Here is a 23,639-nt window from a genome sequence, read left to right on the forward strand (position 1 = left end):
CTCTGCTCTGTGATTTAAATATGTAAAATACTCAGTACCGTAGAGAACTGAACATTTGAAACACATTACATTCACATTAGAAGCATCATTGTTTAATTCAGATTTTCTCAGTCTGATGTGAACATGCCTGTTCTCTGAAATAGTAGCAGTGTGCACAACAATGTGCTTTTACTTGAGTCTCTGCAACCAAAATCAGTTGTGCTACAACGCATGATCCTGAAGCCATAATGAATTCAAATCAAGAACATAGTCTGGATAATAAACCTTAATACAAATATCTGACTGATTTTTTTATATACTATTATGATCCCTGAAAGGAAATTAAGACACCGCAGTCTAGACAACAAATGTGAGCTTTATAAAAGATTTTAATTAACATTTTCTTTTCATCAATAAACTCGTTTAAACTGGCACAATGATGTAGAATTTAATCTGGATTTTCTGCCAGCAAACGAATTCTTGTACCTCAGTTGGATGCCTGACCAGCATGGTGTAGATAGATAGATAGATAGATACTTTATTAATCCCGGAGGAAATTGCATGTATAGATTGTATAAATTGTATAGAGATTATCACGATTATCTTGCGACACAAAGGGTTGTGACAAAATTGGGATTTTTGATATGTAATATTAAATTTTATTTGGGAAGATAAAAATCTGATTTTCACTAGACACGACTTGTATTTATGAAAGGTAACAAAATAAAAAACACGCTAAACGAAGATAATCCACAATAACAGACTTAATGTCATTCTGACATGATGTTTTATCTAAATCCAACCAAAGTCACTTTTTTCAACAACAGCATAATTGATACGAAATGATAACGAAGTGAGACGAATTAATGACCCGCCTACCATGTCTATGATTGGTAAATAGTGGTTTATGTTGATTGGTTAGAATCGTTGTAAGGATTGTTTGCTAAACCAATAAGAGAAGGTGGTACTGTACGTTTCCTTTTCATAAAAATAAAATATCACGTGCCTGGGTCACCGCCCCTTTTGAATGTTTTCAACCAATCACTGCAGCCCATTCGCCCGGAAGTTTTGGAAGAGTTGTACGCGGGAAATTACTAATCTCCTGAGAGTGACAGCGGGAGGTAGGTCACTACGAAAATACTCTATTTTTATGTTCAAATACAAAAATGTATGTCCATTTTATTTATTAGAAACCGTAATCTCTTTCAACGTGTACCACCGTTTGTTTCTCCATAACAACATCTTTAAATTAACCAAACGTGCCTGCCAATGTGTAGCTAACGTTGTTAGCTAGTTCCACTAATAGAAAGGCTAACAAATGAATTTGAAGTCAGGTATTTTCTGCATGTTCCCCGTCTTTAGGTCGTTGTTGGATATAAAAAATGAAGGTGGTGACTTGTGAGATAGCATGGCACAACAAAGAACCGGTTTACAGTCTGGACTTCCAGCACAGCTCGAATGGACGTTTTCATCGACTCGCCACTGCCGGAGTGGACACCACCGTCAGGGTGAGTAGAGCAACCGGTCGGTTTGTGAAAAAAATAATCGATGATGACTTTAAAGCTCAATTTGTTTATTGCCTCCGTTGTTTACATGTTTCCTCATGCCGGAAAAGTTGGCTTCTATACTAGCAGGTCTTTCCCTGCTCTGCCTGGAAAGTTCCTTGAGATAACTTCTTTTTTTTTTTTTAATCTGGCGCTATGCAGAGAAAACTGAATTGTATTGAATGACCTAAATCTACCGACAAGCATTTGATGAAATAATTGATCACACCAAGCTTATATTAATCTAACATTATGCGTTATTTACCCAGTTTCGTTGTTTTGTCATTAATAATGACAGTTAAAGTGGTTCTTGATTCTATCTCACCATACAAGTTGATTTAGTAATCTTTGCTTTAAGAAAAAAGAAATTGTGTTTATTTTTTCTTGTGAAAAATACTCGGTGAACTACTGAGAAAGTCATTAATTTTACACTGATATTATTAAGTAGATATTTTTAAGGCCTGGAGTTTAAATAAGTGTCACCCGTGTTTCAAAAAAAGCTCTTATTTTGTGTAATCCCAAAACAAAGCAAAATGTCCCACACACTAAATGGGTATAATGAAAAGCTGTAAAACAGTATTAGTAGAGTTAACATTAAATTAGAGGTTTAATGCTTTTCATGAGTCAGTTCCCTCCGTGTATTTTCCCACAGTCCAGAAAAATACACTATATGTTAATTGGTGACAGTAATTTTCCCACTGATGTAAATCTGAGCATGGTTACGTGTTTTTATGTCTGTGTCAGTCCTGACTTGGGCTTAATACTCGTCTGTCTTCACTGTACACTGGCACCTGCACCCTGTGACCCTGCAAAAGAGAAGCAATAATAGGAAATGGATGTACCGTTTGTTTGATTCATTCAGATGGCAGGGCAACAGCGCAGCACATCATATGCTGTTGATATTTACAAAATATTGTTTGCTGGGTATGTGTTTATTGTCCTTTTTGCTAATGTCAATGCAGCTCTGGCGGGTGGACACGGGTCCAGATGGGAAAGCAGTGGTGGAGTTTCTGTCTAATCTGGCAAGACATACCAAAGCTGTCAACGTCGTGCGCTTTAGTCCAAACGGAGATCTGCTTGCTTCAGGAGGAGATGGTATGTTGCATTTAAGGATTATAGGAGACAGTGTAAAGGTGGCATTTTTGAAATACCCTGTGCTTTATTAATCAAATGGTTGTCATTGAATGCAGATGCAGCAATTCTGCTTTGGAAGATCAATGACTCCAAGGAGCCTGAGCAGACCCCTGTGTATCAGGACGATGAAGATGCTCAGCTCAACAAGGAGAGCTGGTCTGTGGTCAAGATACTGAGGTATGCAACTTGTGTGACTTTGTTCCCACTAAGTAAGAATGATTTAGCAACAGTTTCCAACAGACTGTTCTGCCTTTTTTTCTGTGAATAGCACACCTAGAGAACAATTTAATCAATTTACAGATATTTGTGTACTGTGTTGCTCTAAATTTCTCCTATATTGTGATTATTGTGTTTTGATTCTTTCTTCAGGGGACACATAGAGGATGTGTATGACATCTGCTGGACACGAGATGGAAACTTCATGGTGTCTGGTTCTGTTGACAACACAGCTGTCATGTGGGACATTAACAAAGGTTTGCTTAAACTGATAAATAAGAAATCTATGTTTGATAAATAAGAAATCTATGTTTGATCAATCTTCATTTTAATCTGTCAAATTCCAATATTTATGTAATACTAATACACGGTACTGTCAAATATCTATTGTAGTTTTATTTTTGCCTTGTTTTTATTATTTTGTTTGAAACTTACTTTGTGTTTAGGGCAGAAAATCTGTATCCTGAATGATCATAAGAGCTACGTTCAGGGAGTGACCTGGGATCCTCTGGGGCAGTACATAGCCACTCTCAGCTGTGACAGGTAGAAAACAGATGTAGATGATCTATACACAAACTAACTATGGTTCTTACTGTCAGTAACAGAGTATTTAGTGTTGTTAACTAGTTACTGACAGTATACATTCAGCTTCTTGTATCTGAAGATGTTCTTCCTTCCTTTCAGAGTGATGCGTGTTTACAGTGTTCATACCAAGAAGAAAACCTTCTGTGTCAGCAAAATGAGCTCTGGATCACCTGCAGACGGGGAGGTCAGTAGAGGAAAAAAGTAAAAATTGTATTTTCGTGCACATTGATTTTGACCTTTACATTTTCACCGTTTTGCCTCTACCTGTTTTTGACTTTGTTCTGCATCAAATCAAGTATACACTATTATGCCAAAAGCATTCATTCACTTGCTTTCACGTATGAATTAGAGTATCATCCCATTCTTAAACCATTAAGATTTAACATGATGTTGGTCCATCCTTTGCCACAATAACAGCTTCAACTCCTCTAGGAAGGTTTTCCACAAGGTTTTCGAAGTGTTTCTGGGAATTTTTGGCTGTTCTTCATGAAGTTCATTTGTAGGTCAGACACTGATGTTAGATGAGAAGGAACACAGTCTCTGCTCTGATTCATCCCAAAGGTGTTCTGTTGACTGGTCTGTGCAGACCAGTCAAGTTCTTCAACACCAAACAGCTTCTTTTTCAAACACTCATCCAAGTCTTCATGGACTTTGCTTTGTGATGTGATGTTGTAACAGGAAGGGGTGGTCTCCAAACTGTTCCCATAAAATTGGGAACATGAAATTGTCAAAAATCACCCAGTATTCTGCAGCATTAAGAGTTTCTTTCACTGGAGCAAAGGGGTCGAGACCAACTCCCAAAAACTCAATTCCAGACCATAATTATTACTCCCACCCACCAGTCTTTACTTCTGGTATACAGCAGTTTGACCAGTATCGTTCTCCTGGAAACCTCCAAACCCAGACTCGTCCATCAGATTGCCAGATGGAAAAGCGTGATTGGTCACTCCAGAGAACACATCTCCACTCTTCTGGAGTCCAGTGGTGGCGTACTTTACTCCACTGCATCCAACGCTTTGCATCTTTCTGGTGATGTAAAGCTTGGATGCAGCGACTCAGCCATGGAAACCCATTCTATAAAGCTCTCTACGGACAGTTCTGAAGTTAATCTGAAGATGACATGAAGTCTGGAGGTCTATTGACTTAGAAAGTTGGTATAATTCTCCATATTTGGTGGTTTAAAGTCGATCACATCTTCTCAGTAATATCCTCAGAAATCTTCCACCACATTCTCTGGTCAGTTAGATTTGTACATGTTTTCAGGGCTGAACATCTTCTTGTTTCCAGGCCAAGCAATTCCGAATGTTCCACGATGACAGCATGAGGTCATTCTTTCGACGGCTTTCATTCACACCAGACGGGTCTTTCCTTCTCGCCCCAGGTACCCTCACATCATGCTCAAAATATGGCTGTTACATAACATTTGTGTGATCACATTTAGCGTACAGTATCTGTAAGGATAATTTGCATAAAGCATCACCTCTGTTTTCACATTTCTAACAGCTGGATGTGTGGAGATTGGAGAAAACGTCATAAATACCACATACATGTTTTCCAGGAAGGGTCTAAAGAGGTAACTTTTGTCACATGTTGTTTTATTTAGAATATTTTGTATTCGCTATTGGATGTTTTAACGCTACTTACAAATAAACACATTTCTTTTTTGTGTTTTTAGGCCTATTGCTCATTTACCATGTCCATCTAAAGTTACGCTAGCTGTGCGCTGCTGTCCTGTCTACTTTGAACTGAGGTCCAAGAAGGGAGAAGGCAAGTAGACGCCTTCTTTAGTTAAAGATTACAACCAAGCCCTGTTGTTTTATCGTACAATCCCGTTATATTAGGGGTTTTTTTCTTTTCTCCCTTTCTCAGATGGTTCTATGCAGACGCTTCCCAACATATTCCAGTTGCCGTACCGTATGGTGTTTGCTGTGGCATCTGAGGACTCCATCTTTTTGTATGATACACAGCAGGCCCTTCCTTTTGGCCTGGTGTCCAACGTCCACTACCACACACTCAGCGACATTACATGGTAAAGGAGGACTTTTCTAATGCCTTGTTGCACAGGAAAGCAAACGTTCGATTAGGCTCAAGTAGCTATCAATATTTTGGAATAAACTGAGTTCTGTGTCCTTGTTTCTAAATGATGGCTGTATTTCCTTCAATCAAAAGTTACTTTGACTTCAGGGAGATAAAACTGAAGTTTTACAAGCATGTATGCACAGAAAAATACTACTGTTTTATGTTATATAAAAAGTAAAGGTATTATGATGATTCAGTGTGTGTTGACTTTAAAAGATGCCAGTGTACCTGCAATAATTCATATGACTAAATCCTTTTATTTGTGGATGTCTTCGCTACTTCTGTTTCCCCCTTAGGTCTCGCGATGGTTCTTTCCTAGCTGTGTCTTCTACAGATGGTTACTGCTCCTTCCTATCCCTTTCTTCTGGGGAGTTAGGTACTCCGCTGAAGGAGCCCCCCACTTTGGAGGTATTCACACCAAAGAGTGGCGTTGAGAAAAAGGGCAAGAAATCCTCCAGGACTTCGTCTCCTGGGACCCAGCCACCAAACTCAGCCATGAGTCCTGCATCCCAAATGTGCCTTGGAAAAGAATCCCCCTCTGTAAGCCCCCCAGAGGAGAAGAAGAGCACCCCCAGCGCCAAATCAAAACCCCAACCCCGTCGGATCACGCTCAACACCCTCGAGGGCTGGGGGAAGCCCTCTTCCTCAACAGCCACAACCGCCTCAGCACCTCAGACCCCTGCCCTGCCATGCCGAAGTTCTCCCTCTACACCCCCACAGCGTGGTGCACCCCTCACCCCCTCCAGGTCCAGTACCCCCACTACCCCATCCACCCCTAAAGTCCTCAGCAGTGCTAACTCTGCTGGGCCTGCTACCTCTAAAGGTACAACTACCCCGAAGATGCCCACCCCAAGGTAAAAATTTTGCGTATGTGACATTAAACTATGTGTATTTTAAGATCATGCTTATTATTAATTAATTTTAATTTAGTAAAAGAATGAAAAAATTCCCATCAACCCCTTTTTTTTTTAGTATGTTTACATTGTGGACACAAAATGCTTGACCGTTCTGTTGACATTTCTACTTCAACAGCGGCTGTCTCAAGTTACTCTTGATCAATGAATGATTTAAGCTCTACGACACCCATGGTTCATGTTCAACCCTAGTTTCCTGAATTTTTCCAGTCAAGTGATTTTGTGGGTGTAATTACTCAAAAATATAAGCAAATGTTTTGATAAATTACTTAATTACACTGTCTGATTTCAGATATTTACATATTCTAATTATTATTATGTAAAATTTTACTCCTGTAGCGCTTTTTAGAAGCAGGGTTACAGAGGATGAGACCTGATTTCTGCTCTGAACCCTGGGGAAGATTATTCCCTAATGGAGGATTCAGAGCTGCAAAAGCTTGGTTGCAACAAATCTTAAATTTTGACAGTGGCTTTCCCTGCTTGATTAACTAAAAAGTAATTAGAATGACTTTTAATTGAATTTGAAGAGGAACCAGATTATATGGTTATCATACAGCAGAATTGATGAGTTTCAATGCATTCAGAGCATTTACTAATTTGTTTAGATGGGCTGTAGGGAGTGTGATGAATGCAGGTGCTGACTGGGATGGTAATTTATGGAAATACTTGTACTATTCAAATGTGTTGTGAGTCAAACTGAAGGAGAGTTGCACAGGCAGACTGCATCCACCTCCTTCTCCATTAAAGTAACTAAGCTGATTATCTCCAGATATGCTGTCTATATAGATGAACGCTAAGCAGTGGGAGTTCTGTAAACTTTTTTTAAATATACTCTTCTACCAAATCAGAAAAAATCTAATTATCCGTAATGGGCTGGTCACATTTTTGCTTGTTAACATGCCCTGAAAATAAAGCCCTGTCTGGTTCGGGGATTCTTTGGAACCCCCACTGACTTTAAAATAATAATCACCCTGACAGACTGTCTGTAGACAATGGCAGGTCTGCACATGCTTTTGTTTTCCCCGTGTCTGTAATCTAAATGGATAAAGAATCACAACAACAAGAGGATGAAGCTGAACCACATTCTGTTGAGAAATTTCTTGCCATATTTTATTATTCCATCTTCTGTTGATCACATGCTTAAAGTGTTTTTGCTTCTTTCTTTTTTTTAAATTGTTTACAGGAGAGTGTCTCTGACTCCTGTTGCAGCCCGATCTCCATCTGTTTGTTCACTCTTCTGCGCTCCCTCTTCCACAGAGAAGGCCAAACATGGTTAGTGATGACAACTGTTTTGCTTATTGTCAGTCCTGCTGCAACACAATAATGATGGGAAACGTTCTGGTAGTGCAGACGTAGCCTTAAATTTCATCTCCTTGATATGATGAGTGATAAATTTCTCTTCATACCAAGTCAGAGTTGAATTCGTGTCTGATATTTAATGTAATCAAACACTTAAGTGTTGTCTCCTGTATTATTTCTAAAGCTTGGGGGGGGGGGGGAACACGATTGCTGTTGTCACTTGGTTTGTTTTAGTTGCCTTCCATTTCTGTTCTGATAAATTTGTGCTCACAAATACAATAACTGAGATCTTGTCCAAACTAGAGAGAGAGAGGACTGCAGGCAATTTAGATTAGAAACATGATTTACATGAGTTTTCTGACTGCTCATGTTTCTGCTCATGACTCTTGACTAGCCTTCAGATAGTCAAGCGTCACGGTCTAAAAATCAGACCTGGGACTTTAAGGATATTGAAATTATTCTTTAAAACTAATAGCTTGGTTTGCAATACAAATATCAAAAGGATCCTGCTATAAAAGTGTCTTACTTGTCAATTGTGGTTTCTCACATCACTGTACTCATCAGGTGTAAACTTAAAGTGAATGTGCCTTCATATGTGTCTCTCCAGAGCGTCCATCTCCTCCTGTAGATCCAGTGTGTCAGCCTCCAGAGTCCAAACGATCCAAGACCAACGCGGCTTCAGAAAAGAGCAATGTCGCCAAGGCTAAGTGTTGACTGGAACCAGTCTGGAGCTGGAAAATCACAAAAGAGGACACCAGACAATAGCAGCAAAAGCAGACAAAATACTAAGAATGCACTCATTTGAAAACAAAATTTATTATAGTGTCCTTGAATTGCGTTTTCTTCTAATTATGTATGCATGTTGTTTTAAACAGAAAACCTGTATGGCGTTAATTGTGCTATTTGATATTTCAATTGTTTTAAACGAAGTAATGCTCAGTCACTTATTTTCAAGAATGTGTCATTATAAAACTGAAATTGCCTTTGAAAACTCCAGGTGGAGAATGGAAATGCTTCAGTGTCTTGCCTCATGAGAGTTTTCGATTTACACCTTGAGTCTTGGTTTGAAAAAAGACGGTTGACCTTCAGCTTCAGTGAAAAACTGCATTGTCAAACATTAAGGGTTTAGTGGTGGTCTAATAAATGATGGTTCTTCTAAAGAGAGAGTTTTGTTTTTCACTAAATGGCTGTAGCATGACTTTTTTAAATTATAAGCAGATGGATTTGCCACGTGATGGTCTCAATGTTCTTCTTGACCAGAAAGAAACATGAAAAATAATGAATCCTACATTTAAAAAAAAAAAGTTAACATTTTTAGTTTCAGTCTGAAAAACAGGAATCATCCAGTAAATTACCAACCACATGTAAATTTTAGTTTCTCCAGTTAAACTCAAAACAGACCACAATAACACTGGTTCAGTGACACTGGTTCAGTACTTAATCATTGCTCTAGCACAGGTTTGTGCAAAACTTTAACAAAGACATCCAAAGAACTGGTAAATTCCATTCTAAAGTCAGCAAAAATAAAAATATTTATTTTTTTTATATATTCTATCTTTTATATTTTCTTTTTTTTTATTTTATTTTCTTTATTTTTTTTTATTATCTCTTCTTCTTATATAATTATATTTTTTTTTTTTTATTTTATTATATTTTCATTATATATTATTATTTTTTTATTTTTTTTATATATTCTTTTTTAATCTTATTTTTTCTTTTTCACTTTTGTTCTGTGTTGGTATTCAGGGAATGCAATTTGTATCGCAAATCCTAAAATTCCTATTCAGTGGAAAATAAAAAAGTCATTGTAAATAATAGTGTATTATAATATTTGTTGCACATTTGCACATTTAAGATCATTGTCGAAGATTATTGTGAATCTTCAAAAATCTCTGATCACTAAAAGCTATTTTTCACTAAATAATGTTTGGCGTTTCCGACACAATCGAATAAACAGAATTTATAATACACAGTAGGTGTATCATGTTTGACTGTGTCGCAAGTCAAGAGTGCGCGAGCAACCTACCTTGCAGCGAAGGGACTAAAACTAACATAATTGACAGATGTCTTAGCCAATCACGTCTCGTTTCACGAATCCTGTTTCATTCTTCTGCTAATGGCCTTTGTCTGAAGGCGGGGAAGACTTGGCTCAGTTAGGCTGCTGGTCAGTAACAAACAGAAGGTTACGAGTTTTGAAAATTAGATTATTTGACCACTAGACTGGATTTGCTTCAGCAGTAGCGTAATGAACTCTTTTGTGTCACTAACTGGCTCTTTCTGGGCGGCTTTTCGGGGGAAACCAGCAATGATTAGCAACATTTGGTGCTGAGAGCGGAGCCTACCTCGCTTTTAGGTCGTGAAGGCGGCGATGCTGATCTGGTAGCTGCGTCATCATGTTGCTTCCTACTTGAGTTGGCGAAAAGAAATCTCAAGTTAACCCAGCGGTGAGTCTGCATGCCGTCATTCAGCCCCGGAGGCCACTCCTGGCGCTTGAAATAGATGGAAGACGGACAGGTGGTGAGCAGTTAGCCGTAAAGCCTGTTTTTTAACGTGGTCGTCGTGCAAGTGTCTACTTTACATCACTTGGCTCGGCGCGATTGGCGCGATATTCTCCTGGCTGTATTTATCGTTTTACTACACTTGCATAGATGAACAGTCATCACTGTTGGCGTCAAAACGCTCACAAATGTACGTAAATGTGGCCTACAGAAAGTGCAGCTGATGTAGTTTTGGAACGATGGCCTCAGTTGTTTGGATAGTAAAAAGTGACGATCTGACTGTCAGCTAATCAGGAGCTGCTGTCGATAACCTGAGAGAGACTTTATTTCCAGGCACAAAAGAGGAAAATTCCGTTCCATGAGCCATAATGTCAGCCGCTGTTGTGACCCTGTGATCGTCCACTGAGGTATGTCACCCTGTTAGCCGGGCCGGTTACCTACTGTACCTACTATAGGGGAGGTGGGCTGTTATCGACACATCGGTGATTGATTGAGGTCGCCTGCCAAAGTTCGGCTCGGAGCTCCGCGGCGTGACTGGCGAGTGGGCGACCGGCCCAGCGAGGAAGAAGAAGAAGAAGAGGAGGAGGGGGCTGTGTTTACTTACTCCACAGAGGAATAAATACTAATCCTCACCTGGACTAAGTGTCATTCTGGTTATAAAATGGCAGACAGCTGCACCGTCACAAGCGATCACTTGGCGAACGTAGAGACGTTTTATCCGTCCAAACCCTGGTCGGATGGAGGCGAGCACAGAGCTGGGGAGTTGGAGTCAGGGCGTGGACCCCCAGCAGGACAGGCGCCCAACTTTGAGGTGATTGATGGGCTGTTGTACCGCAAAAAGCTGGAAAGAGGGTTCTTCAACTACCGGGAGGTTCTGGATGAGGACCGGAGACAGGAGGCCATCTCCACCTTTCACCGGCGGATGCGGCCCGGCCAGCGCCACCTCTCCCTGGAGGAAACTTACAAATGCGTGGCTGAAAACTACTGGTGGGAGGGTATGAGAGCACCACCGGCCTTACATCTGACTTCACTGGTTCCACCACGTGGTTCCTGAATGTGTGAAACATCTTCTGATTCATTATCTATATATGGAGGATTTATACATTTGTTTTATTTGACACAGTCATACATTTAGTAATGATAGATCAGGAAGACTCTATTTGTTGCCAACATCAACAACAGGATATTGGATAAGTAAGTAATTATTGGATAAGTGTTCTGATACTTGTGTTTCTGTTCACTGCGTAGGGATGTACTTCCAAATTAGAGATTTTGTCCTTGGTTGTCCAGAGTGTCAGAGCCAGCACACTAAGAAAACAGAGGTAATGAGCCATTTTCCTTCTTCCTATCAAGCTTTCTGTCTTAATTTGTTCTTGTCAGCTCCCCATTTTGTTGCACATTTTAATTAATACTTTCCTGTTATCATTCTCACTTAATCCTGCTCTCACACTCAGACCTCTCCAGTCTGTTCTCACACATTGCTTTGCAATAACGATGCCTCTCTCTGCTGTCTTGCTTTTCTTGCCTCTCAGAAGCTTGGTGGCAGAGGATGTGTCACAAAGACAATGGCATCACATTGTGATGACGTGTTGAGCAAGCTGAGGAGTCAGCGGGAGGCGGGGATGTTCTGTGACATCACCCTGCACACAAACGGACGACCCTACTTGGCTCACAAAGCTGTCCTGGCAGCCGTCAGCGATCACTTCCAGGAAGTCTTCACAGAAATGGACTCTAACAAGAAAGCAGACGTAGATCTCACTGGTAAGAATGCATGACTAAAGACCAAACAATTGTACATAACTGATGCTTGAGATCTATGGCAGTGTAGAGAATGGATCTGGGTATACACACCTCACCGAGCCTGTACCTTGTTTACTGGGCCCAGTATTTAAAACAAGATCTATATTATAATGATCGTCACTGGAGTAATTCTTAAAATATATTTTATAGACAGTGGGTTTGACCTGATTTAAAAAACTGGCAGTACAGTTTTGGCAATCCAGGTTGCCACCCACCATAACAAAACCATGTCAAATTATCATTTGAGGTATTTTGTATGTCAAAAAGTGGAGATCAGGGGTCGGGGGGGTAGGCAATGTTCATATATTAAAGTAGCACACATCATACCAAACGATGTCTATTCTAAATCCACATAATTATACAATCTGTCTGGCGGTGCAAGTGTCCCTCATTAGTGCACGGCACCTCCCCCCCATCTGACTTTCAATTTGTTGGATATAAAATGCTTTCTCAGCTTTTTCTACCTTTTGTTTCCTGTCTTGTCCCACCGGTACTGACAGTCCTGTGAGTTAGACAATGATCTTAAATGTGCAAATGTGATTACAAATCGTAACCTTTTCACTTTATTAATTAATCTGCATTATTTCGATTGAGATTAAATGTTTCGAAATGCTGAGGCTGGATGAGTCAGTGAAGATCCAGATCCACAACTTTCTCAACATCAGAATAAGGATGCCACAATTTGTGCAAGTCTAAAGGAATCATTATTCCATTAGTATACCCATTATTCACCCCTTTTGTGTGTGAAGAAAAAAAATGCTGATTTGTGAACTTTTCTTTCAAGCTTTTTTCCCACCCATTATTCAACCATTTCTTTCACTTTTTATGTGAAAGAACTTGTGTCGCGCTGCGAATGTCTTCCAGTAGAGTGTGTGAAAATGTGTAAAGTATAATTATTCTCTCTCAACTTCCCTAGGACCGTCAGATTTTCACCCCATCCTTTTGGATGTTGCTGTTCAGAAGAACCATCCATCTACTTTATTTAAATTTATTCTTTTCATTTATTATTTGGATACACATGAGCTTCCACAAAGTGATTGTTAGTCTTAGGGTCTGATTCAAATTGAAAACTAGATTAAAAGTGACAGTATATTACATTTCAGTCCAACAAAATCTTAAAAAAAAACTACAATAAGTGGGTTAAAATTAAACTCTTATCGGTTTGTCTAATGCTGCTGGGCATTGTATTCTGAGCAAAAGAAGCTCAGTTTAGAACAGTTTCATCACGCGGTGTGTTCATGGACATGACTTCATCAAAGATCACTGCGTGCTTGATGTGAGTTACACTCTTGGCAAAACCTGCATTTGCCGTGTAATCGCAAAAGGAATGCACGGTGTTATTCAGAAGCAGAAAGAAGAAAGAGGACCGCTTTTAATCCAGCCTCCTCAGCTCTCTATGATAGCTCTTTATTCATATCGCAAATATTTATTTGAAAAGAACATTCACCAGTTCATGTTTTCCATTTGTCCTTGAAAAAAGACTATTTGATTAGCAGAGTAGTGGTTTTTGTGGATTGAAAAGTGAAAAGTTTTCTTTATCTTTTAAGGTAATCATCGGCGTTTCTGTAATCTAGCCCAGATCCATTACTCAGAGAGCATTCAGAAGGTGTGGCCTGTGTCTTCCATTATTCAGCAGAGACGCTTCCCTTTATCTTGTCGTTCATGTGATGTGCTAATCAGTCTCTGTTCACCCCATGAGTACAGTCACATGACAATTCCTGACTTGAATTGACACACAGGTTCTGTCATTAACATTTAAACACATGTAGGAAGGTGAGAACTGGTCATTCTAGTTATTCTGGCTAAAGAAGCTGTCTGCTGCGTTTTGAAACGGTCTGCCTTGTCAAGTCGGTCACGATAGCTCATGTTTGAGGATCCGGGCCCTGGATTGTCTTCTCATTATGGAAGTCTTTGATGTGTCTCGTCAGACAGGCCCAGGAGAGGCCCTGATTAAATCACTTGGTCTACTGTCTCCACTGTCAAGCTTACACTTTGCTCCCACTCTGCCTGTGGTCTCTCTGATCGTCTGTTTAGAACGAGTCACTTTCATCTCATACGTCCACTCCCTGACCAAGATTCAGCTAATCTAATTAAAGACTCTTTGTTCCTCGCAGGTTTTAGCGAGGACAGCCTCCTGTCTCTGCTGGATTTCTCCTATTCGTCCACGCTGTGTGTTCGTGAGGAGGACCTACCAGAAGTTATGGCAATGGCCCGTCACCTGGGTATGTGGCTCGCAGTGGAAGCCTGCTCTGCTCTCATAAAAGAGCAGGAACAGCAGCTCCATCATGGTAAGAACTGGGAGGGAAAATGTCATGGGCATTGCCACCAGCAGAGAGAAAGCAGGAGGAGGGCGGATTTTGGATTAGAGGATACGGACGACTGCTTCAGACTGACACTGGATTCATCCAACGACTCTATAGAAGGAAGCCCAAAACGCAATTTGCGCAGGACGTCAAAAACCCAAGGCTGTAATTGCCTCCCACTGAGTCCATCACACAGAATGAAGCTCATGGACTTCAAGTCTCCCTCTTCCAAGAAGGTTGCTGCAACCAGACAAACCATCGGCGCCTTACAGACACGGAATTACTCTCGGATGTCACCAACGAACACCCGTCTTCTCCGTTCTGCTCCTGGCGCAGCCTTGGAGGTGCAGCGATTGTTTCCCGCACTAGAGACCCCCCGAAGAATGAAAAAGCCCCATTCTGTCACTCGGCTCCCGTGCAGCCCTGTGAGGGTGAAGCAGGAAGTAGAGGAGGTTGACGAGGATGAGCTGGATTATACAAGAGCACAGGAGAAGTACAAGCTGATGAACGTTCTTGGGTTGCAGAGAACTGCACTCCTCCCCAGACCAGAAGATTTGATTGGATGGAGACAAAAGAAGCGACTCAGGAAGCTGAAGGCTAACAACTACTCCCTGACCAAGCGGCGTAAACCACGCCCCACCTCCCCAGGCCTACCTATTGGGCCTGTGACGCTGTCACTTCCCCTCTGTAACCCTGTGACCACTCGCCTTCTCAGTAAGTCAGTGAAGACTAAACCCGTGGGTCGAGTCGGCTCAGAGCCAACCACCAAAAAAAAGCGAAAGTCCGTCTCACAGCATATCCCTCCAAGCGACAGGAGCATGCGAAGTAAGGTTGTGCTGCCAGACATATTCGCGCCGTCCTTCAGGGGGAGGGAACTCAGACAGTCGGTGAGGCAGGGTGACCGTTCCAACCGCGTTTCCCAGCAGCCTCTGCGAAGACGCAGCACCAACAAACCTCGAGTGAGAAACCCAGTGAGGATTAAATCAGAACCAGTTGAATTCTCCGTCTCAGGTCTAACTTATCCGTCAATCAATTACTGCGGTCACACACCCCCGCCATGGGAACAGGTCAGAAATAAGGTCGCTGTAGACACTGTTAAAACCCCGCGTTACAACAGCAGTCGACCTGCAGCAAAAGCCAAACTCAGAAGGGTCTCCAGCAGCGAGGGGGCAAAGTCAAAGTGTAGGCCTGGAGAGGTGGGGGGGAAGGTGGAAAGCCAGGGCCTGGGTGGGATTACAGATACCAGACAAAGAGTAAAGGTTAGTGAACCTGATGAGTTCCAGTTTGCACAGCAGGAACCCCCTCCCTCCATCTACAACCACCCTTTGTACAAAGTCATCAAACAGGAGCCAACAGACCCGGTGCCAGTTGCTGCCTTCTCTGATCCTCCCTCCCCAGACAGGGGCAAGCGCCAGAGCAAGCCCCCCATCAAACTACTGGACTCAGGGTTTCTGTTCAGTTTCTGCCGGCCTGCAGGGGGGCCGATGGCGGTGCTGAAGAAAGAAGAGGAGAGTGTGGATATATGCTTGACGCGCTCTGTGTCACAAGTTGGGGAGATGTCCCCTCACAGGGCACTGAGAGCCAGAGGGACCCCCGCCCTGCCCGTGGTCAAGAGGGAGGAGAGGAGCGTGAACAGGAGCAAGGCTCACAACCCGCAGCCAAAGTCCCGAAACAACACTCACCCCCTGACCAAATCTACTGGACCAAAGGCCAGAAGGACCATGCCAAAGGTAGGAGGGAAGGAGGGAAGTGATTTACTGAGTTTACTGCGCCGTCTTTGTTTTCAGTGAAGTTGGTGTTTGCCCATTTACAGTATTTTCTGCACTATAAGGCTCACCGGATTATAAGGCGCACTGTAGGTTTATGAGAAAATTACAGGCTTTTAGGGGTGACTTATAGTGCGGAAAATACACATTTTTAAAAATGACCAACAATGCCGTGCTCATGTGAAATGGTTGCCATGTAAACTGTCCTTAAAATAGTCATTGATCCGTAGCACAATGTTTCTGTTTATCCTTTTTTCACATTTAACATGTCATTGCTGACTCTTATCTCGTCTTCATTTTGCTTGTGTTCGATATATTCGCACCTTCAAAATCTCAGTTAGCTCACCCACATTTGTCTTTTCCTCCTGTTTTTTTTTTTTTTTCTGCATCTCCAACAGCAAGAGAAACTCCCTTTGAGCAGCAGGAGTTGTGTCATGATGGATGCTACGCATCGGGCAAGGCTAAGGCAGCTTCGGGGGCCTCGGAGTCAAGCCCCCACGGTTCCAAAGGCGGCTCATGCCTGTCTTCAGTGTTCAGCCTTGTACAAGGACTGCGATGCTTTAATTATGCATCGCCTCAGGCACGTTGAGGGCAAGCACTGGCCCTGTCCGGTAAGTCTTTTTAAAACACTGTTTTCTTGTGTTCTTTTTTTAAATGTAAATGTTGTGATATGTTTATTATATAAAGTTTCTTACAGCAGTATCACACACTCATTCCAGAGAGGATCAGAGAGCTCTATTCTATATGGTGACAACTTTCATGCTGCAGCGTATAGCAAGTTGGAAAAAGCAGTTGTTGGTATCCAGCGTATTATTTTTCCTTATTTAGTCTACGTCGATTGAGAGCCTTCCAGTCTGGTAGTAGAAAGCCAGCATGAGTCCATCCTATAGCCGGACAGAAATATGTTAAGTTGCAAGAGCATTTCAAAAATGAAAATTAATTTCAGGTTTTTGAGGCTGCAGTTTCAGAAAATAGAAGTTAGTCCTCAGGGTCTTGATATCTGCAGAGTGGAGAACAAGAAGACTTTAGTGGGGAATTTAACTGCTTTTCTTGAACCTTTGCATCTTTTCCTGATGAAGTGCAGGACTGTCACCTTGCTGTCGTTGATGCTGTGTTGCCTAGCGATGAAGATAATTGAACATAAACAAAGCTATGGCCACTGAGGATGTGTGTCAATTCATTTTCTGTTGAAGGAAATCACCCTGTACCCCATACTTTCTAGCTTTACCCACAAATTTATTGAGCCGTGCCTCTTTTAATATTTGGATTTTTCTACAAATCTTATTTTTTCGGTTGGTCACATTTATCCAGAGCAGTATACCATACACCACCCCAGGGTCTGCAAAGGAATAGAGGATATGTCACAGGCTTATTTTTTATTATTTCCCGTGCTTATGTTTCGTGTCTGTTCTGTTAACCCATTGTTTTCTCTCTCTGCCGCACAGCTCTGCAGTAAGACGTTCTTTCGACTGAGGAATGTACGCAGCCACATCCGCACCCATGACCCCAAGTTGTACAAATGCCGGAGCTGCATTGTTGCTGGTTCCTGAGGTGATTCCTGAGGCGATTGGTGCAATCCTGAAGTGAGTTGGGTGAAAGTGATACTGTTAAAGGCTGAGCTGCTCTTTGCCCTGCAGCTGATAGGCCTCATGCTTGTTTTACCTGATATCTGAAAGTGAGCTTTTAGTTATTATGCATTTCTGTCTTTGTTCTAGCTGAAGAAACTATAAATACACTGTTGTGATCGACATGCATGCTAATTTTTTTTTCTTGTCAACATCTTGTGTGTTTTCCAGGATGAAGGCTGTCTGTGTCGGCACCAGCGTGCAGACTGAAGCCAGAGGCATGTGATGGATCAGCAGCTTGTACATAATGTGTTCGTTATACACAAGCACAACCGTCTGTGGAAAGGCATAATTACTCTGATTCTAATCATTGCCGTCACCAATGATTGCTAATGTTATTTAAAAAAAACCTCATCAAGGTTGCTGGTCCGTTTCTGCTTCTCCGTAGCTACAGAAGGTTAAACTTGAACATTTCACTCAGGGGCAGGGGAAGGTGATGCCACGGTATAAAGCAAATTTAATGTAATGCTCTGTATAAAATGAAATGTAAAGTGATTGTTTTTGCTATAACTGCTACTCATTGTTATCCTTATTTTTCTATGTATTGATGAATTTTTGAGTGCACTTATATCATAGCTTATGTTGTAAACCTAAGAAGAGACAGTGACGTTGAAGGTTTCCAGAGGGAATACTTGAAGCGATGCTCACGCTGGAGGGAATACTTGAAGTTGGAGGAGGTCGTAGGAGGGAGACTTGGCCTTTTTTCAGTGGATCTTCATCCTTTCGGTGTGCTAACTTTTAAATAAGTCATCTAGTCTGTGCCTCCTTTTGTATTGATCTGCTCGTCTCTTATGGTCCACGAGTCAGAGTAGACTGTAATGACGCCACTGCATGTGTATTTGCAGGCTGTTTGTAGTCCACTGTCTTTTTAATGCTGCCAGTTTGAAAAGGGAATCGTGTCTCGTTTTTAATGTGAATTTCTGAATATTAACAACTGTGTCATTGCAGGTGTTTTATTGTTATCATCTTCAACTTTATTTTTAAGACATTCATAGTCTTGTTCTGCTATCAATGCTTCGGATACTGCTAAGGAAATGCAATGTGCTTACATGAAGAGATGTTTATGTTTTACAAATTTAACTTTAAAAATAAATGAGCTGCCTCGCTATCTGTTAGGCTGAATAATTTTTTTGCTGTTTATATGTTTCTCTTGCTTCCACGGTGTTTTTGTACTTTGTTTATGTCACTGTAGCTGGAAGAAACATTAAAATCATTATCATGATTGATAGCATGCAGACATATCTGTAAGACAGTGCATCCTTGTTAAAACAGAAGTCAGCTTTGTTGATGTGTTGTTTTGCTGCTGTATTACAGTAGGTGTCATGTTTTGAGTGATTCATTAAGAGCATAAATACTGAAGGGGATGAGCAGAAACAATGACCTACCAACCACTTGGGTCATATCAAATCATTTATGGCTTTTCTTGCTGCTGTTGGTCAGACAGAAAATGTATGGCTTTAGATTTTTTTTTTTCAACAATGTGCCAACATTTTAATACCTGGGGGAGTTAACGCACCAGGAAATAGAAATGAATCCTCTACATGATTGTCCAATAAAATTCTGTACAATTTTTCTTGAAAGGATTTTAATTAAAAATATTTGTGATTGTTTTTGACCTGTGTGGAGTTCATCTGCCTTCCTCCCAAAGTCCATGGTTGCTTGTGTCTTCATATAGTTTTATTATGACGATGGACTGTGTGACGCCTCTGTGGAGAGTAAATCATGAGTTCCGTTTGAGGAGGTCAGAAAAGCTGTCATGAATCATGTTTTTGCGTCCTCTCTAACTAGAGTCATAAGCCATGAAAATGGGGCCTTTGTCTTATCACATACTGTACATAGAGTCAAGATGAAACAGTCGTGTCCAAACAGTTCATCATGTCTTTAATGACTGATCTGGAAGACATTTGTTCGTAACAGCAATGGGGGGAAAAACCCTTAAAATTGAGACATTTGTGTTCATTAAGGTCAAAATATGCTCTATTTGGAAATTATTTTTGGAAAGTGTGAAAATAAGTAAAGGAAGACATGAAAGAACATAAAGTCAAAGTCCAAATGTATATTCGGGGGTAGAATATGCAGTTTTATTCACCTAAAAACATTTTTCATAGTTCTTCTTAGGACTAGACGATTCAATCCGTCGGTGATGATGATGATGATGTCAGTGGGGTTGGATTTGGTCTTCATCCTCTCAGAAGGTATGTGTCCATATCAGGAGTAAAAATGTGTTCTACCAGGTGTTTTATCCGCATCTGGTCAAACTTGTTTTTCATCAGGCTTGAATCTGCTTTGTTCTCCAAGTTTAAATCTCATGTGAAAGTCTGGAGACTTTATTAAAGTTGTCCAAATCTGGTTTGTTCAAATTTGGAATACATCATCAGTTGCTGACCTCGGGATCATCGGGCCTTGTGACCATTTATAACAGGACACGGTCAGCGAGGACGACTCACCAAGATTACATAAGTCTAAGAGTATGTTCCATATAAAATCAGATTTCATACTTAGCTGGATGCTAGGATAATTTTGTGTCCCTACCTGGGATCATACTTGAAAATGTAAACAAAACATTCTGAAAAGAAAGGAAAATTTTTAATTTTGTCCCCTTCCTATTGACATTATCACAGTCACAAAGCCATGAATAGTAAAGGATTATATTTAGAGACTTTGCACTGATTAATGAGAGATCATTTGAAGGAGGAAAAATGGTCGTGCATTCACGACTGACAGAATAAGATTAGGTCCAATTTTATTTTCCGTTGGTACAAAAATGCATCATAAGAAGGGAGTCAGAGACTGAATGAGGGAGTCAAATCTCATCCTGCCCCAGTAGTGAGTGCAATAGTCCCACTGCATTGGGTAGTCATCCTGTCTGTTTGTGGAGGGAAATGCAGCTCAGTCAGGATAATTCCTGATTCATGAATAAAAATATTCATGAATATTTTCAATTCTAGTGAATTCCCCTACCTTTCCTTCCTGTATATATATTTTTTTCATATTTCTGTTCTGTATTTTCTCTAATTAGACTACGTCTACACTTCTCCCTCTCCAAATCACAGACCTTATGTTGACACCTTAACATTTGCAGAAGTGTTGATGGATCAAGCTTCCAAACTAATTTGCAGCTGCTTCTAGCTCTCCCAAGCTGCGAAGGGACTCGTCAAAAAGGGAATTTTTTTGGCTAAGAAAATCTCACCAGGTATCTGCTGTAATGAAAAAGGCTCTTCACAGTCAAACAGAGCTCAGACATCTCCATGAACTTTTGTTAAAATCAGGAAATAAAAACAACAACAACAACAGAAAACAGAAAAAGAAAACACCAGGACTCACATGTACATTACTCTTTTGAGTATTGGCCCTTTGATTATTCAAATTTCAAGAGTCTCAAGTCTTGTTCTAGCTCTGCTTTAAGTCAGTAACAGAACCTTCGCTGTAAACGTGCTCAGGTTCTGGAGGACTGCAGAAACATTTTACCAACAATACCAAAACCTGACACTAGATGACATCCTATACTAAAACTTAACAATGTCTTCTCTGTAACAATGACACTTCAATGCAAAATGGTTCCAGCTTTATAAATCGGAAACCCCCAGACACCCCTGTAGTCCAGTGTCTGAGGCTGAGGATGGAAAACAGAAGTCGGTTTCCAGATCAGAATAAAAAACAACCCATGGATCTTAGTTCTGTGATGGCCTTGTTTGACATTAACATATGAATTTCCTTTACATTCATATAAGGCCAGCTTCACGGTGATGATTGGAAGTCCCTCTAAATGATTGCAGCTGAATTAACTTTAAAAAGGTCAACAGTGAAGGAATCTTGTTGTGGGTCTGAGGAAACTGTCTAAGCTGAAGATTAGTGACAACACACAACGATTACTGCTTCAACAAAAAGAAGAAGTCTAGTGTTAAGGTGTTAAAAAGGTTGAAAGAGAAGAAAAGAAGTGTTCTCCTCTTAATACCATTACCCCAGTCAGTGGCACCTAATTATAGAGCAGTGCTCCTACATGCTGCCGCATTATTCAGGGGCCTTGGTATACTTTTTCAGACTCATAACCAACAGGCCTGACTTGGGTTACCCTTGTCCCACCAGCACTGCATATGTGGGCTTATGTGAGTTTAGGGAGCTATGGAGAGTACGCCCAGGAACAGCTGACAATTTATGCTGGTGGGGCCCCCACATTCTCAAAGAGAGAGAGAGAGAGAAGGAAAGAGAAAGGGGGATGGAGAGGGTGGAAAGAGAAAGAAGGGGTGGGATTAGAGTAGTTTGAAGGGGTAAGAGAGAGACAGAGAGAGAGAGAGAGAGAGAGAGGGAGGGAGGGAGAGACAGAGAGAGTGAGTGTGTGTGTGTGTGTGTGTGTGTGTGTAGGGGAGGCTGTCTTGTTTGTAGCTTGTCAGCAATAGCTTGAGACAAGCTTCCCCTCCATGTGTGAAAGCTACTTGGCAGGAATGCTTGGGCTGTACCAAGTGTGTCCAGACGGGAGGGGGCTTCCAGCACAGACACAGACCCGGATTGAGGAGCCAGTGTGTGGCTGAAGTAATCCTTCCCTCTTTGATGTTGTATCTTTGTGGATGTGTGTGTGTGTGTGTGTGTGTGTGTGTGTGTGTGTGTGTGTGTGTGTGTGTGTGTGTGTGTGTGTGTGTGTGTGTGTGTGTGTGTGTGTGTGTGTGTGTGTGTGTGTGTGTGTGTGTGTGTGTGTGTGTGGAGGAGGAGGGGTGTGTGTGTGTGTGTGGGTGAGAATGGGGCTGGAGAGAGAGCTCTATGGATATGCACACACTCTCTCTCTCCCCAGCAGCAACAAAAGAGAGGCAATGAGACACCCCCCAAACACATACACACACACACACACACACACACAAACACACACACACACACGCACGCACACACACACACGCACGCACACACACAGGCACACACACCACCACCTCCTCTCTCTCTAGCTCTCAAGAGAAAGAAAGCCAAAAAAAAAGGAAAAGAAGATGATGAAACCCGAAGTGGTTCTGCAGTGTGTGTGTGTGTGTGTGTGTGCGTGTGCGTGTGGTGTGCGTGTGCGTGTGTGTGTGTGTGTGTGAATGCACAATAATACACACAGATGCTCCTGGGAGCATCTGCATATTTGTGTCTTCATGCATGCCAGCGTGAATAGCTTCAATTTAATCTGTTTACTAACAGTCTGTGTGTATCCGGCGTGCACTATTTCTGATCGTGTGTGTGTGTGTGTGTGTTTGTGGGTGATGAGTCTAATCTGTGGGTGGGTTAACGTGTGCAATTGTCCTGTGTGTTGGAGTGGTGTGGTCATGTTATGTGTTTTCTCCCCAGTAGAGGTTGTTATTGTCTAGAATATTGTAAGAATGTGTGTGTGTGTGTGTGTGTGTGTGTGTGTGTGTGTGTGTGTGTGTGTGTGTGTGTGTGTGTGTGTGTGTGTGTGTGTGTGTGTGTGTGTGTGTGTGTGTGTGTGTGTGTGTGTGTGTGTGTGTGTGTGTGTGAGGTCAGTCTCCAGTAGCCTGTTGCTTTTTGTCTCTGACTGCTCTCAGCTCTACAGAAGGAGGAATGCAGACCGAGGTGGATTCCTGCAGAATTCTTTTTCTCTGGCTTCATTACTCCCAGTACTATTGCAGAACAAGAACACACACATCTCTTATGGTTTGTTGAGACAAAGAGGAATATACAGTGGAAAGCAAAATATTCCACCCACATTGTTTGTCTGGGTTATTAGAAAAACTTATGAGCTACTTGCACAAAAACTGCTTAAAAGGCTCAGAACAACAGTGTTTGTTTGTTTTTTTTACATTCAGCATAAAGTTTGTTTTACTGACTACTGCACTCTCAGAATTAGTCGACCCCTGAACTGCATGCCTATTAAAAGCATATATTTTTAAATCAGATGTCCTTAAAAACACAGA

The 23,639-nt window shown here is 41.4% G+C and overlaps 2 protein-coding genes and 1 long non-coding RNA gene across 4 annotated transcripts; 2 read left to right on the forward strand and 1 right to left on the reverse strand.

Annotated features, from left to right (window-relative positions):
• Positions 1-969: 969 nt before the first annotated feature.
• On the forward strand, positions 970-9,014 carry chaf1b (chromatin assembly factor 1, subunit B). Its single transcript, XM_068330193.1, has 14 exons — positions 970-1,100; positions 1,342-1,487; positions 2,486-2,618; positions 2,714-2,834; positions 3,027-3,130; positions 3,320-3,416; positions 3,558-3,642; positions 4,746-4,839; positions 4,962-5,031; positions 5,134-5,225; positions 5,328-5,487; positions 5,834-6,391; positions 7,635-7,723; positions 8,358-9,014. Exons 2-14 carry the CDS (start codon positions 1,362-1,364, stop codon positions 8,462-8,464), a joined length of 1,836 nt encoding a protein of 611 aa, XP_068186294.1. The 5' UTR covers positions 970-1,100; positions 1,342-1,361; the 3' UTR covers positions 8,465-9,014.
• LOC137605482 (uncharacterized) lies at positions 7,449-10,232 on the reverse strand. Its single transcript, XR_011037750.1, has 3 exons — positions 10,093-10,232; positions 8,277-8,481; positions 7,449-7,761 (listed from the first exon to the last, which is right to left on the reverse strand). It is a non-coding gene; the product is annotated as an uncharacterized lncRNA (long non-coding RNA).
• Positions 9,915-19,352, forward strand: si:dkey-229b18.3 (uncharacterized). 2 transcript variants are annotated; one of them, XM_068330191.1, is made up of 8 exons: positions 9,915-10,194; positions 10,582-11,243; positions 11,497-11,570; positions 11,781-12,009; positions 14,145-16,081; positions 16,516-16,728; positions 17,563-17,700; positions 17,914-19,352. In XM_068330191.1, exons 2-7 carry the CDS (start codon positions 10,910-10,912, stop codon positions 17,665-17,667), a joined length of 2,892 nt encoding a protein of 963 aa, XP_068186292.1. In that variant the 5' UTR covers positions 9,915-10,194; positions 10,582-10,909; the 3' UTR covers positions 17,668-17,700; positions 17,914-19,352. The 2 variants fall into 2 exon arrangements, with proteins under 2 accessions (XP_068186292.1, XP_068186293.1); XM_068330192.1 differs by having other exon boundaries at positions 9,915-11,243; positions 14,163-16,081.
• Positions 19,353-23,639: the final 4,287 nt, after the last annotated feature.

Source organism: Antennarius striatus, chromosome 12, assembly GCF_040054535.1.
Source record: "Antennarius striatus isolate MH-2024 chromosome 12, ASM4005453v1, whole genome shotgun sequence".
Taxonomy (NCBI): domain Eukaryota; kingdom Metazoa; phylum Chordata; class Actinopteri; order Lophiiformes; family Antennariidae; genus Antennarius; species Antennarius striatus.